At 40.5% G+C, this 16,299-nt stretch overlaps 2 protein-coding genes across 2 annotated transcripts; both read right to left on the minus strand.

Moving 5' to 3' along the window:
- Window positions 1–6,713: 6,713 nt before the first annotated feature.
- LOC130562931 (P2Y purinoceptor 2-like) lies at window positions 6,714–10,859 on the minus strand. Its single transcript, XM_057348272.1, has 2 exons — window positions 10,773–10,859; window positions 6,714–9,464 (listed from the first exon to the last, which is right to left on the minus strand). Coding segments are annotated over exons 1-2 (1,038 nt in total). The 5' UTR covers window positions 10,775–10,859; the 3' UTR covers window positions 6,714–8,428.
- Window positions 10,860–11,595: 736 nt separating this feature from the next.
- Window positions 11,596–15,966, minus strand: LOC130562869 (P2Y purinoceptor 2-like). The gene is made up of 2 exons (XM_057348172.1): window positions 15,884–15,966; window positions 11,596–15,353 (listed from the first exon to the last, which is right to left on the minus strand). The coding sequence occupies exon 2, from the start codon at window positions 15,339–15,341 to the stop codon at window positions 14,352–14,354; it is 990 nt and encodes a 329-aa protein (XP_057204155.1). The 5' UTR covers window positions 15,342–15,353; window positions 15,884–15,966; the 3' UTR covers window positions 11,596–14,351.
- Window positions 15,967–16,299: the final 333 nt, after the last annotated feature.

A 16,299-nucleotide genomic window follows, 5' to 3' on the forward strand; every position in this document is an offset into this window, starting at 1 on the left:
ATTAGAAATGAACGGGGCATTAGGATGCTTTGTAGGCTACATATAAACATCCTAGTCAGTTTAACTACCATGTTATTCAGACAAAACAGGCCAACACCCTCAAGTTCATGTGGTCCTCATGCATGTCGTACACTAAACACAGTATTGTCAAAATAGTACTAAATTGATTACAGAACAATTTAGATTGGTGTCTTAAGTTAGCTTTATTCTAAAATAATATTTACTACAAGTAATGGTACATATCAAAACAATAATAGCCATGGAGTATGATCCTCCCAAGATGCAACATAGGGCATGACGTCAGCTTCACACTCTTTAATTATCATGGTGACGATTTTAGATTATTTTAGCATTTTATTTTATAGTAACAGATTGGGAATGCATTTGGAAATATCATATAATAGTCTATACCTATTTGGTTATGCATATAATGCATTTGCAGACAGACACTGTAAGTGTTCTGCATTCAGTGTTCCAGAAGTTCAGGGCATAAAACTGAACTTCTATGCAATATACCAAACGCTCCCTTACCCTTCATTTCTAATATACATTTGATTAATAATGTTGCATCAAATATATTAAAATTGTTACCTGAGATCGTGGTGTATCCAGAGGCGTATTAAGACCTCATGGTGCCCCTGGGCAACAGCCCCAGAGGTGCCCCCCATCCACCCACCTACCCACACGCAAGAATCCACTCTTTAAAAGATTTATATATTAAAAGATTTTATAAGAATGAAACTCAGCAATTTACAATATACTATTTTACAAGAATTACACATTAACATGACACTTTTGTAGAAAAGAACACAAAAAACAACTCTTCATCAAGCATTTTTAACAATTAGGCCTACTGTAGTTAAGATGTCATGTTTTCATTGGCCCGCCGTGGAAGCCTATCCCTGATTGGTTGACTACTTTTGATAGCCTATAATGCCTGGAACACACAGGAGGACCTCTCGAGAGCAAAAGTACCAAAGGATTCATGGACGCACGGCACGCATTTTGAGTGCGTACATGCTCACTGAGCGAGAGGAGAGAAAATTCATAAGAGAGCAGCGTATAATTGAAAGCGCGCTTCCAGTTTTGTGCATGAGCAAAGGAAATCGGCGTGCGAGCGGAGAGATTCGCGCGCTCGTATTACAAGAATGCGCTCTCGCCTTGTAATAATGCGCTCGCGACATTTGTCATTAAAATAACGCCATAGCGTCAGCGTTACCGCTTGACGGAGGGCATGTCTGAAGCGTGGCCGACGCCATCGTCATAGTGACAACAGCCAGTTAAATTGTTCTCCGGTATTGCATGAACGCAATTGGCTGGTGCCTGCACTAGGTTATTTGCATAAGGTGATCTGATTGGCTGCCTGCGTTGGCGCTTGAAAAGTTGAGAAATGTTCAACTTCTTGCCGCAAGCAACGCCAGTGAAGCGACGCTGACGGACCCACAATTCAGTTCGGCAATGCATGACGTCACCCATTCAAAGTAAATAGGCTTGTTCGACTTGATGCGGCGCCGAAGATCCGACAGGCGGATGACATCAAAGTACCGCGAGAGCGATTCGAGAAACGATAAATAGTTTGCTTTCGAATCGCTCTCGAAGCAATTTGATGTCATCCGCCTGTCGGATCTTGCGGCGCCGCATCAAGTCGAACAAGCCTAATGAGAAGCGTTGACGCTGACGCTGACGCTCCGTGTGAATCCAGCGTTGGTGCGTTTCCACTACTGCGGAGCGTGCCGCTTACAAGGCTGAAACGCGTTCGCTTCATATGTATGGTATGAGGTTCCATTTGTGCCAAAAATGTGTTGACTGCTTTATGCCTTGTATTATACATTTGTCTTTGTCTACGGTCATTGCCTACTTGTTCAGGTAAATCAGTATATGTTGACGTGTATGTTGTGTGTTGACGTCGTCTTAATTTGTCATCCTGCTGTCCTTTTCTCTGTCTTCTTTACTGTTGTCCTTATTGTCTTTTGTTCTGTCATCTTTACTGTTGTCTGTATATGTTGTCCTCCCTGTCGTCTGTATATGTTGTCCTCCCTGTCGTCTGTATATGTTGTCCTCCCTGTCGTCTGTATATGTTGTCCTCCCTGTCGTCTGTATATGTTGTCCTCCCTGTCGTCTGTATATGTTGTCCTCCCTGTCGTCTGTATATGTTGTCCTCCCTGTCGTCTGTATATGTTGTCCTCCCTGTCGTCTGTATATGTTGTCCTCCCTGTCGTCTGTATATGTTGTCCTCCCTGTCGTCTGTATATGTTGTCCTCCCTGTCGTCTGTATATGTTGTCCTCCCTGTCGTCTGTATATGTTGTCCTCCCTGTCGTCTGTATATGTTGTCCTCCCTGTCGTCTGTATATGTTGTCCTCCCTGTCGTCTGTATATGTTGTCCTCCCTGTCGTCTGTATATGTTGTCCTCCCTGTCGTCTGTATATGTTGTCCTCCCTGTCGTCTGTATATGTTGTCCTCCCTGTCGTCTGTATATGTTGTCCTCCCTGTCGTCTGTATATGTTGTCCTCCCTGTCGTCTGTATATGTTGTCCTCCCTGTCGTCTGTATATGTTGTCCTCCCTGTCGTCTGTATATGTTGTCCTCCCTGTCGTCTGTATATGTTGTCCTCCCTGTCGTCTGTATATGTTGTCCTCCCTGTCGTCTGTATATGTTGTCCTCCCTGTCGTCTGTATATGTTGTCCTCCCTGTCGTCTGTATATGTTGTCCTCCCTGTCGTCTGTATATGTTGTCCTCCCTGTCGTCTGTATATGTTGTCCTCCCTGTCGTCTGTATATGTTGTCCTCCCTTGTCGTCTGTATATGTTGTCCTCCCTGTCGTCTGTATATGTTGTCCTCCCTTGTCGTCTGTATATGTTGTCCTCCCTGTCGTCTGTATTTGTTTTCCTCCCTGTCGTCTGTATATGTTGTCCTCCCTGTCGTCTGTATATGTTGTCCTCCCTGTCATCTGTACATGTTGTCCCCCTGTCGTCTGTATATGTCAACCTCCATGTCGTCTGTATATGTCGTCCTCCCTGTCGTCTGTACTATATATGTTGTCCTCCCTGTCGTCTGTATATGTCGTCCTCATGTCGTCTGTATATGTCAACCTCCATGTCGTCTGTATATGTCGTCCTCCCTGTCGTCTGTACTGTATATGTTGTCCTCCCTGTCGTCTGTATATGTCGTCCTCCCTGTCGTCTGTATATGTTTTCCTCCCTGTCGTCTGTATATGTCGTCCTCCCTGTCGTCTGTATATGTTGTCCTCCCTGTCGTCTGTACTGTATATGTTGTCCTCCCTGTCATCTGTATATGATGTCCTCATGTCATCTGTATATGTCAACCTCCATGTCGTCTGTATATGTCGTCCTCCCTGTCGTCTGTATATGTCGTCCTCCCTGTCGTCTGTATATGTTGTCCTCCCTGTCGTCTGTACTGTATATGTTGTCCTCCCTGTCATCTGTATATGATGTCCTCATGTCATCTGTATATGTCAACCTCCATGTCGTCTGTATATGTCGTCCTCCCTGTCGTCTGTATATGTTGTCCTCTCTGTTGTCTGTATATGTCGTCCTCCACATCGTCTGTAAATGTCATCCTCCATGTTGTCTGTATATGTCGTCCTCCCTGTCGTCCCTCAGACATATACAGACGACATGGAGGACGACATATACAGTCGACAGTAAGGACGACAGAACAACAGTAAAGATGACGTCACGCGTCGAGAACGCGTTGTTTGCGCGTAGAATACGTGTTGTTTGCGCGTCAAATACGCGTCGATTTTTAACTTGTAAACTACACGTATTCTATGCGCAAACAACACGTATTCTACGCGCAAACAACGCGTTCTCGACGCGTTGTTGACGTGTTAAAATTTGCGCGTTTTTGACCCTCTTGGATTTCCATAGACGACAATGAGGACGACATATACAGACGACAATGAGGACGACATATACAGACGACAGTGAGGATGACATATACAGACGACAGGGAGGACGACACAAACAGACGACAGTGAGGACAACATATACAGATGACAGGGAGGACGACATAAACAGACGACATACGTACATGCATACCAAAAACAAATAAAACACAGGCAATAACAGTAGACATAGACAATTGTATTGTACAACTCAATCAACACTTTTTTTATGGATCCCCATAGCTTCAAGGCGTGTCATTAATTTTATGCTAACACGCCTCCGAAATGAATCCACCATTTGCAAGCAGTCGGAAACATAGGTCATAATCTTGGCTTGCCTACTGTTTACAGCGATTGGCTGTCGCCCGGCGTTTGTTGCTTGATATTTGCATAAAGTTAAGAAGAGCCTAACTTTTTGACGCTCCCAATGCCTTCTCCGCCCGCTGTTGGTCCCATAATGCAACACGTGAGCGTCAAGCGCAGCTCTCACACAAATGAATTGAAAATGCTCGCTCTGCTCCCGCGCCAGTGAAAACACACCATAACGGTTCCTGCTTTGAACGACACGTTTCCTGGAAACGGTGTGCAACAGGGTTCGAGATACGTTTTCTCTTGTTTGGTGGGTGTGTCAAGAATGTCGGCCCAATCAGCAGTAACATGTATATAACCCACGCGGTATTAAAGAGACAGCTCGCACAATGGGTCCAAGTAAAGTCGTTTACAAATGTGTCCGCTGCAGCTCGGTATACGCAACAATTGAAGATATTAGAAGAGATGTATTTTGCAGTATTCAACACATTGATAACGATTTCATCAGGCTCCGAAAATTCTTCAAAAAGAAAACAAATAATGGTCTTCTCAGCTGCCATAGTTCAACTCTTGTGTCATCACAACAGGGTGTTCAACCGCACCACCGTTTCCGTTTAAAAAATGTTTTGCAACGTTTTGTCGGGGCTGAACGCAGCCCTGCTTAAAGGTCTAATCAGACGAGCACTTTCAACAAGATGGTATGATTTATTAGGGTCTTCATGAAATGTCTGGAACATATTTAGCTTAAAAACACTCAATGGCTTTGTAAACAAAACCCTTCTTGCCTCGTCAAAAACAGCTATGCTCACAGCAACCCGTTTAGGTGCATGTCTCTTTAACTGATAATGAGTTACAGTGAACCCCACCCCCCTTCCGTCCGGCGTGTCAACACAACACACGTGTAGTAACTGCCATGGCAATGGTTTAGCTAAATTATATTTCCTGAATTCCTCTGCGGTTAGTTTCGTCTTAAACGTCTCAAATCATTCGTCCAGAGACAAAAAAAATCAGTCACAGCAAACAGCGCATCCTAATGCGCTTACGTTGTGCGTGTATGCTTACCTAAAATCCACGGCCCCACTGCAGATCTCAGCGGAATTACATGGATTTTAGAGCTTGTCATTGACAAGTTATAACGTTACACACAAAACGTAAGAGCTAGTTTGCTGTGACAGATTTTTCAGCCTATAAACACGAATGATTTGAGACGTTTAAAACGAAACTAACCCCCAGTGTTCGCCCCTCTTCATTAGCAAAACAAACAGCTTGCCGCAGCTGAACATATTAATGCACATAATGTATTAACATTCATACAGCTAAACTCCAAGTGTCCATCTGCACTTATATACAGTACGTTTAACACTGGCTTTGAATGTTCTATTAGCCCGTGACTGACTTAGCTCCCTTCGCTATCATATGCTAACGTTATCCTCCTATATATACGGTACATGTACGTCAGTTCAGACGGATGATGAATATTACTTACATCGGCAGTTTTGTCTCGTTCAGTCGGTCTCGATCCCTCTTGAGGAACAACTTTGAAGCTAATCCTGCTTGTACTGTCCCAGGTTGAAAAAGCACTCCGGTTTGAAGTGATTCGCACAAACAAGCAGGTTTTTTACTTATGGTTTCTGATGGATTTCCACTAAAAATAAAATAAATCCACTCCTGTCTCTTCCTAGGTTTGGACTCTGTGCAGTGACTACAATGTTGTCCATGAACTTTAGCCACGGCGTCACGTACACCGCTGTCGCTTGTGAAAACAACAATGGCGGAGCGCGGTGGGTGTAGATTAAGGGGCGGTAACATTATAATAAAATCCGCTTTGGAAGTCACAATCGGAGCGAAATCTGAACGGCTCGATTTCTCGCATGCTTTCAGGGAAAGGCACACCAAAACAAACTTACTGGGTTCTTCTTTTTCACGTTTTCTGGGTTGCTAGATGCACCGGGGACCCGATTATAGCACTTAAACACAGAAAAAGTGGGGTTTTCATCTGATGTCTCCTTTAAACCAGCATGTGACCAGTTTAAACGAGCACAAACCAGCATCAAAACATACTTAACCCAGCATATGCTGGTTTTTGCAACAGGGATATATAAACAGATCTCATGTGATCCATCTATTATCATATTAAATCGAACAGGTGATTTGATTCAATCTTGCAATTCTTTCATATTAACTTGGACTTTTTTCTTTTTCTGATCCTTACACATTTAAAATCACTCACTTTATCGAGTATGTACATTTTTTCTGTACAAGACGTGCATCAGACACTTCTTTCATTCTGGCAAAAGCAAAAAATGGCTCTTTATCTTTAAACGCTTAAGATTTAGTAAATTCCTTTGCATGGTTCTTTTTCGAACACCAGATATCTTTCATCTCACCTTTACTGTTTTTAACAGGTTAATAAAAACTGAAGATTGACCAAAATAATGACACAACTATTGAGATCAATAAAAACATATATTACGATTTATAATTTTATATCATTTGTTACATTTATTTCTTTCATTGTGTATTTATAAATTTACTTCTTCATTTATTATTATTCTATACAGTCATATGCCATGTAAGGCTACTCAAGGTTAGCATCACAGTTTTGTTATTGACATTTACATGTTCATTTCATGTAAAATGAAATTTTATACAGCATTCACGTGCGTCCTTTCAAAATATTTCTTTGAAAGTTCAGAATATCGTCATAGTTACATATGAAAGACAGACATGTTGACATTGCTTTTTTTTACATCTGGACGTTTTCTGTCCTTGTTTGACTTCAGCATCCTGATTTGCATATAACTATACAAGCAGGGGGCAGTTGTGGCCTAATGGTTAGAGAGTCGGACTCATGACCAGAAGGTTGCCGGTTCGATTCCCAGGGCCGGCGGGTAACAACTGAGGTGCCCTTGAGCAAGGCACCTTACCCCTACTTGCTCCCCGGGCGCTGTAGTGATAGCTGCCCACTGCTCCGGGGGTACGTGTGTTCACTACTCTCTGGATGGGTTAAATGCAGAGGTCACATTTCGTTGCCTTGTACTTGTACATGTGCAATGACAATAAATTGAATCCAAAATCCATCCATCCATCCAAGTATGTAAGTGCTTTCATCAGGAAGCATTTTAGGTTGTTTTAACACATAGTAAAATGTCTCAGTGGCGATGTGCTCAAACAGGATCAGCTCCTTTTGAAATAAATCACGTTCCTTCTGACAGTAACCTGAAGCCCGAGGCGACGATGCTGTGGGTGCTCGAGCATACAGTAGGCTATGTGAGTTTCTCTTCATGAGACACACAAAAACTAGCATTGAGTATGTTTAAGGGGAGTATTTATTGCATACTATCATTTGGTTTTATATGTAAGGCCATCGTTTGTGTCTTGTTTTGTTACAATAAAGTTATCCAAAAATTGGTTTCATATGTTGATCTTCAGTTTCGTTACAATGCTAGGCTTGTTGCTCGTTGTAAAATAAAGCAATACACTACATTCATTTAAATTCGTACTAGATGCTTTCTGAAAAAAATAACTTCATGGTGCAGCACATAATACCAGGGAAGACAGCTGAAGTGAGCAACAAGCCTAGTGACGAAACTGAAGATCAACAGATAAAACTGATGACTGCTGAATGTTTTCGGATAACTTATTGTAACAAAACAAGACACAAACGTTTGATCATGACTGCACATGCAATTCATTATCATAAATCTTCGTCTACGCCTTGAGTTAGGACCGTTGTCGGGGACACAAGCAGGAATGTGAAGGAAGGGGCCCACTGAGGTCTTTTATTGTACATCTAGGGAAGGCACCCATAAATTACCCCTCAATCCCTCCTATCAAAACATGAATTCGAGCAAAGAACCTGTCTGAAGTCAACAACTCAGCCCACGAGAGGAAAAACCTTTGAACTAATAAAACCCCTTCAGCATATCTCATTTCTCTAGAACTCTGAATTGTGTCTCTGGCTTTCCTGGTTTTTCCAGGTGGGAGGTGCTGGGACAACATTACAATCAACTAAAAAGATTTGAGGAATACGTTCACAACAGTTTAGGGCTATTGGATAGGATTTTAGAGATGCTCGTGGTTAGGCTTTGGGATAGAGATATGTTTTTTCTAATCTACAGAAATCTTGTTCCATGCAAACTAATGAAGACACGTGACCGTCAAGCTTAAAAGATGCATGAATGTGTACAATTCATGCTGTGTATTGTGAATCTTGTCATGCTAAATAATTCATATGTATGTCATTTGTTGTGCCGAGTAATGTTGAGGGGGATTTGACACTGTCACTCCTTTTTTTAGACTTTCTGTTCAAGCTGTTTCTGAAGCCCTGTCCCGCCATGAAGTAAAGGATGGGGTCGATGCAGCTGTTGAGACTAACCAGAGGTCGCGTGATCTTGTAGGCCATGTTAGATTTGTTCAACCCATCGCAGTATTCCTGCTTGTCCAGGTATCGAAAGGTGTAGTATATACTGCGGTTCACGTGGAAGGGAAGAAAACACAACACGAACGCCAGAAGGACGATGATGATCATCTTCACCGACTTCTGCCTGGAGCGCTGCGATGTTGGTCCATCGCCCACTCCGGGTTCTTGAAGTTTCTTCACCATTAGGCCGTTGCAGACCAGCACCACCCCAAACGGTAGGATGAAAAACAGGACCATAACCACCGAACTGTACACCAGAAAATCATTAAAGAGCGCTTGGATTGTGGTGTCATGACAGACCACATCATCGCTATTGTCTCTCACCCTGGAGAAATAGAGGACCGGCGACTGGAAGATAAGAACGGTCACCCATATGCACACGGAGATCAATCGCGCACGCCGAGCGTTCATCCAGGACAAAGAGCGCATCGGGTGACAGACGCCCAGAAAGCGATGCAGACTGATGCAGCTGAGGAAGAGAACGCTTCCGTAGAGGTTCGTGTAGAAGAGAAAGCGGATGAGTTTACACATCGGCTCTCCGAACGGCCAGTCGTTCCCGTCGGCGTAGTAATAGATGAGGAAGGGAAGAGTGAGGATGTAAAGGGTGTCACAAACATTGAGGTTGATCATGTAGATGGTGTTGGGCTTCCAGCGTCTGGTTCGAAACAGAATGAAATATATGGCGGTGATGTTCAGCGCCAGACCCACCACAAACACCAAAGTGTAGCTCACCGGAAGAAGAATGTACTTGAAACTTTCCTCTAATGGACATTTGTACAATTCACTGTTGTTAGCTGCTTTTGTGTAATTGAGCATTCTGATCTCAGACCTGCCGGAGAAAAAAACCACATCTGAACAATGAAACAAGACTTTTTAAAGATTTTTTTAAGAATATGCCCACAAACAAACACAGGATGCAGATATTGTTTCAGATATTGTCATCAGCAATGTTCTTCTCAGAGTGGTAGAGTCGCTCTAATGGTTTCACGCAGACTCAAGAGACGAACAAATGAGCTTTTAAAGATTAAATGGTAGATCTGGTAATCGCACCGCCCATAGCTGTCATTTCTGCAGAATGCAAGACATCATATCGACCAGTCAAGCACATCAACCCATAGAGTAACTAAAAACCTCTTGAGAATTTCTGAAGAATTTCCTTTCCATATCAAATGCTCACTAATGTGTGTGTGGTAATACAAGTGTGGGGTAATGACACATTTTTTTAGGCCCCGTAAGCAAAACAGCTCACAAATCCTACTAAACTAAATTTTCTGAAAATGTACAGATTGTTGTTTCTCTGAGGATTAGGGACTGTAAAAAGAATCATTGTTGTCTTACATTTTTAAGTACAATCAACTTGGCTTTACAAGTCATCTCAGCGTGTTAACATTATTTCATCACATTTAAGCTCTTTCAACTTCAGATTTTGAATTAAAATCAACTCATCACTGGCCAAAACTTGAAACAGTAAGTTGAAACGAATGCCAAGTTGATTGTACTTGAAATTTTAAGACAGAAAGGATATTTTACAGTAGTTTAACGGTCATTAAGCACATACTCAGAAACATACAGTGCAAGTTGCTTTGGATAAAAGCGTCTGCCAAATGCGTAAATGTAAATGTAATATAAATGTCATTATATCTACGTAAAATCCTCATAAAACAGAAACACGGTGAGTGTAATATTATTCAAACATTGTGTTTTCAAATTATATTATCAGCCTTATCATTTAAGTGAGAAGTTAATTAATTCATTCATTTTTAAAACATATTACGAATATTAGTATTTGGCATATCCCTCTTTTACATTTACGTTTATGCATTTAGCAGACACTTTTCTTCAAAGTGACTTACAGCGCATTCAAGCTATACATTTTATTAGTATGTGTGTTTTCTAGAAATCAATCCCAAAACCTTAAGTCACAAACCAATTAAGCCGCAGAAAGTCTTCCAAGAGTGAGGATAACAAATTTGAACTGAGCTAAATTGAAAATAACGTTTTGTTTCAAGTTTCCCCGCTATGAAAACCCAACAAACCGAATGATACAAACAATAAATAACAATAATATTAAATTCAACTGAATTTGCAAACACATCATTTAGTAAATTAATGTTATTGTAGTCATGCATACACTTACATATGTTACCGGTAGATGTAAGAATGCAAGAGTTGTTTCTTCATGCGTTGTACTGTATACATTCACACCCCTTTTCTCTCTCTCTCTCTCTCTCTCTCTCTCTCTCTCTCTCTCTCTCTCTCTCTCTCTGAGTGTTTCTGTATTTCTCTGCTGTGGGCGGTACAGCTCATGTTCAGCCTGCTCTCATTGGCTAGACATCAGCCAATAGCATGTCAATCATTCAGACCCCTATCAACATGACTGTACTTTGGGTTTTCAATGAAGTTTAGTGTCATTTTTTGTGGTTTCAACCCGGGTTGGCGTAACTGTCCCACCAAAAAAAGGGATTATTTACTTTATTACTGTAGAACTGATCAGTTGAGGGGTTTCCCAGATCTGCACAATTTCTGCATGCTCATCTGACTGACGTCAAGTGTAGTCTCTCTTTGTTTATTCTTTTTACATATTTTTCATACTTTAAACATGCATTGCTGCATTGCATTTGTGTTTTATGTACATTGAATAGTAAATGTGCACACGGCTCATTGTGTTTACTGCATTTCTGTTTGTTTTCATGTTGAGCATATTTGAAATGAAACCAAGGTAAATGTTTCACATGTAGCATATTTGAGAATAAAAAAAACACTCAGTAGCATGTTGTTTGTGTTTCAGTGCCAGTAAATCATCAACAATAAATGTGAAGTTATTTCATCCAAAAATGCACATTCTCTTGTCTTATCAAACCTGTATGAGTTTCTTTCTTTTGCAGAACACAAAAGAAGATATTTTGAAGAATGATGATAACCAAACAACACTGACCCTCATTGACTTCCATTGTCAAGTCAAGTCAAGTCAACTTTATTTATATAGTGCTTTTTACAATTTTCATTGTTACAAAGCAGCTGTACATTAAACATATTGACTATAAGCAAAACATTTAAAGTTATACAAGTAAAAACAAAAAAGGTGAAAACACAGAAGACAGACACACACACACCGGTTCAAACACATCCACATACAAAACACGGACTCACAACTCCACACACACAATATACACACGTACTAGCACACACAGACACACGGACGCGCACACACTCACACACGCACAGTGGTTATCACAGAGAAGCACACATTTAAGATAAAAGAGAGAGAAGCACAGGTCAAATATTAAGCACACTATAAATTCCTATATGTAATAATAAATAAGTTAAGTAAAACTTTAAAATTCTAAAGCAGTCCCCCGGCCAGGCAAACAGTGCAAAACAGTATGCAAAGGCGAGGCGAGGAAACCCATAACTCCAATGGAGAAAAAAAACCTCAGGAGATCCCAGGCCCAACCAGGGGATTCCAGTTCCCCTCTGGCAAAAACTGCTGCCTCTGCACAAGCTCGACAGTGCTTGCACAACAAAGCTAAATAAAAATAAAATAAATTTAGTAATAAAGTAGATTATAGGTTTAAGATTATCATTAATAATCTAATAGCAGTTTAAATTTCGTAGTGAAGACTTGTCAAGTCGCCGCTTCAGAGGATTTATATTCTGAAGTGTAGTGTATGCAAGATTAAAAGATGTGTCTTTAGTCTAGATTTAAACTGACAGAGTGTGTCTGCCTCCCGGACAGTGCAGGGAAGACTATTCCAAAGTTTATGTGCTAGATAGGGAAAGGATCGACCACCTGCACTTGATTTTGAAATTCTAGGTATTACCAACTGACAGGACGCCTGAGAGCGTAATGCACGTGAAGGACTGTAATACAAGAGGAGTTCACTCAAGTACTGAGGAGCTAAACCATGTAGGGCTTTATAGGCAGTGTTGTGTGTAACTCGTTACTAAGTAATTAGTTACTGTAATTTAATTACTTTCCCTTGAAAATGTAAAGTAAGGGATTACTCTTATTTGTCTGTAATTTAATTACAGTTACTTCTGATGTAATTGAACTAAATACTGTGTAATATATTCAAAAGTGGAAATGAAATAAAAATTATAAGTCTAACTTTAAAACGCATGTTTCAATGTATCCTTCTCACATTTGTATACTTTGGTCAGTTAATAGGAATAATTTATGTAATTATTTTTTATTTATTTGAATGAATGAAATTAGCTGTTTCGTGTCTTTCCTTGAATCACTTAACTAATCAAGGTTGATGTAGGATACCGAAAGTAATTAAATACTTTTTGGAGTGAGTAATTTGTACAGTAATCTAATTACACTATTGAATATCGAATTAGTAACTAGTAATTAATTAACTTCTTCAGAGTAACTTACCCAACAAACAAAACCACTGAGACATTTCTCGAAATCTTCTTTTGCGTTCTGCAGAAGAAAGTCACATACAGGTTTTTATAACCACATGAAGGTAAATAAATGATGATATAATTTTTATTTTTGGGTGAACTATGCCTTTAAGTCTAGATGACATTATTACACTTTTTCAAGAGATTCAGAGATTTTGAAGTTCATCTGCACTCTTAAAAATAAACATGCTAAAAGGTTCAGTTTAGTCAGAGGCTCTTAAAAGAATCATTCCCTATACCTTTTTATTGTCTAAAATAATCAAACATATTTAGCAATCTTGAATCTCACACAATCTTCTCCGTAGCTTTAAAATATCCGTTTGAAAATGACTCACATCCTATATTCAAAGAAATCTGCTGGAGCAGATAAACACAGACTGGTTCTTTTTGCAAAACTGATGTTAAAACTGAGTAATGTAATCAAAACTTCACATAGACCAATTTAGTTTATGTTCAAAATCCTTTAACTAAAAGATTTATACAAATGTTAACTCTGATATAAATTCAACTCTACATTGCTGTTCCTTTTTTTTTAATTCATCTTAATGATCATTACATTGTAACTCTTAAAACAAATGAAAATGTTTACTAATGTGCTGTCAAAGAAAATCACTTATATAAAGTTAGACTTTTTTGTCCTAGAAATCGAATCATTTCTAAAGAATATTTACAGTCGAAAACAGTCAGTAGTGTAATAGAAATTGCTATTAAAGTGAACATTTTAATGCAAAAGACAATTCTTTTTTACATTATTAAAGTGCCACCAGATACCCCAGAACAAATCTACAATGAAAAACTATGAACAAAACGTTAATATTCATTGACAAAGAATATTCAGGAGTGTCTTAAATGTCAACCTGACAGTGAGTTGCAGATTTTGTTGGTGTGCGAAAACGCTCATGTTACTCCTTACAAAACACCTGGAAGTGAGCCGAAGTTTAGTCAATCTCTTCTGCCAGGAGTTAAAAAGCCTTTGAGCAAATAATAACTGTCCCAACACACCTCATATATGAAAAACCGCCACTGATCTTCCAATACCACTTTATATGTTTCCTTAACAGAAATGTTTTTGGAAATAATGTTTTCAACTGAGTGCAGATATATTTAGGCGTGCAGGTGGTCCTTCACATACCATTAAATGGCCTTTGGTCAAGGGTCACATTTTTATTTTCGAACAGTGACCTTTCATAAACGTCTTAACAAAAACAGATGTCATTCATCATGGGTTCGTGGTCCCGGGACGGGTCATGGCTTAAAAAACCTTTCACTATAGTATTTACTCCTGACTGTTTTCGCTCATGTGATGTCATAGCGTGGTTGAAGGGGATTTGATATTTTCAGACCTCTTGTTTGATTTTGACCTTCTCTTAATGCTGTTTCTGAAGTCCTGTCCTGCCATGAAGTAAAGGATGGGGTCAATGCAGCTGTTGGCGCTGGCCAGAGGTCGCGTGATCTTGTAGGCCATGCTCGCAAACTCCAGCATCTCGCAGCTCACCTGCTTGTCCAGGTATCGAAAGGTGTAGTATATACTGCGGTTCACGTGGAAGGGAAGAAAACACAACACGAACGCCAGAAGGACGATGATGATCATCTTCACCGACTTCTGCTTGGAGCGCTGCGACGTTGGTCCATCGCCCACTCCGGGTTCTTGAAGTTTCTTCACCATTAGGCCGTTGCAGACCAGCACCACCCCAAACGGTAGGACGAAAAACAGGACCATAACCACCGAACTGTACACCAGAAAATCATTAAAGAGCGCTTTGCTAGTGGTGTCATAACACACCCGTATACCGTTCATCCTGGAGAAATAGAGGACCGGCGACTGGAAGATAAGAACGGTCACCCATATGCACACGGAGATCAATCGCGCACGCCGAGCGTTCATCCAGGACAAAGAGCGCATCGGGTGACAGACGCCCAGAAAGCGATGCAGACTGATGCAGCTGAGGAAGAGAACGCTTCCATAGAGGTTCGTGTAGAAGAGAAAGCGGATGAGTTTACACATCGGCTCTCCGAACGGCCAGTCGTTCCCGTCGGCGTAGTAATAGATGAGGAAGGGAAGAGTGAGGATGTAAAGGGTGTCACAAACATTGAGGTTGATCATGTAGATGGTGTTGGGCTTCCAGCGTCTGGTTCGAAACAGAATGAAATACATGGCGGTGATGTTCAGCGCCAGACCCACCACAAACACCAAAGTGTAGCTCACCGGAAGAAGAATGTACTTGAAACTTTCATTAAAATGACAGAGGTACTGATGGCTGTCATTGGCTGACCCACTTGCATTATTTGCTTCCATTCTGATTCAGTTCTGCAAACGAGCAAGAAAATTCATATTATAACAGCATATGGACATTGTCATGCCTACAATAGCATTTGTAGAACATCATGTTCAAAGATTTCCAGATATTCCAGTGTGTTTTTTTCAGAGAGAATGAGCTTTTAAAGTTTCACTACACAATGTACATAAGAGACACATATCAGTCCATTAAATCAAGCCAACGTGTAACTGAGAACTCCATATTTCCTCCAAATTCCTATCTGAACATCAAATGACAGCTGATGTTTCCTCAGCTATTGTCACAAAGCTTTTAAATCTCTGGACTGTTCAATGCCAAGCAGATTGTAAGGAGAACAGCAATTAACTTCACCCTGCTCGGAAACTTGAAATAGAAGAGGATAAAAAAGAAAACGTTTTCAAATCTTGTCACGGTGAAAGCTCGGCAAACAATGAAATACGGCATCAAACGTGTTTTACTGTGTCGTGTGCATAGTGCATAGTCAATAAATAAGCAAAGAAATTTACATTTTACGCAAAAGTGAAAAAAGTCCCTTACATACTTTTATTAAGTCCTTCAGGAAAGTAACTAACAGTTGTGTCCCATGTTGATCTGCATACATGCACAGTCCTGTCTGTCTCTCGGTTTAGGCTGCATTTCTGCACTGTGGGCGTGTCTACAGGTCTTAGCCTGCTCTCATAGGCCAGGGCGTCGACCGATAACATGTCAATCATTCAGACAACATGAAGAAACTAAGGGAATCCGTTTGGCTTGGTCATCACATTAGCACAGTGATCTGTGTTCAGCTAAATATAATTTCATTCAAATGAAGGAATACACCGGCATTCGGTTTAATGGGTTGTGTACTTCAATATCATGACTGAAAATGTGTCTTTCCAACAAATCTGACAAAAAATGAGTTAAAACATTACTTGACACAAAACCTAAAAGGAACAGATAACCTAAAAAAGCACGATA

The sequence above is a fragment of the Triplophysa rosa genome, linkage group LG12 (assembly GCF_024868665.1).
Source record: "Triplophysa rosa linkage group LG12, Trosa_1v2, whole genome shotgun sequence".
Taxonomy (NCBI): domain Eukaryota; kingdom Metazoa; phylum Chordata; class Actinopteri; order Cypriniformes; family Nemacheilidae; genus Triplophysa; species Triplophysa rosa.

Coding starts and splice junctions, on each gene's coding strand:
- LOC130562869 (XM_057348172.1), bottom strand. CDS start 15,341: ATGGAAGCAAATAATGCAAGTGGGTCAGCCAATGACAGCCATCAGTAC.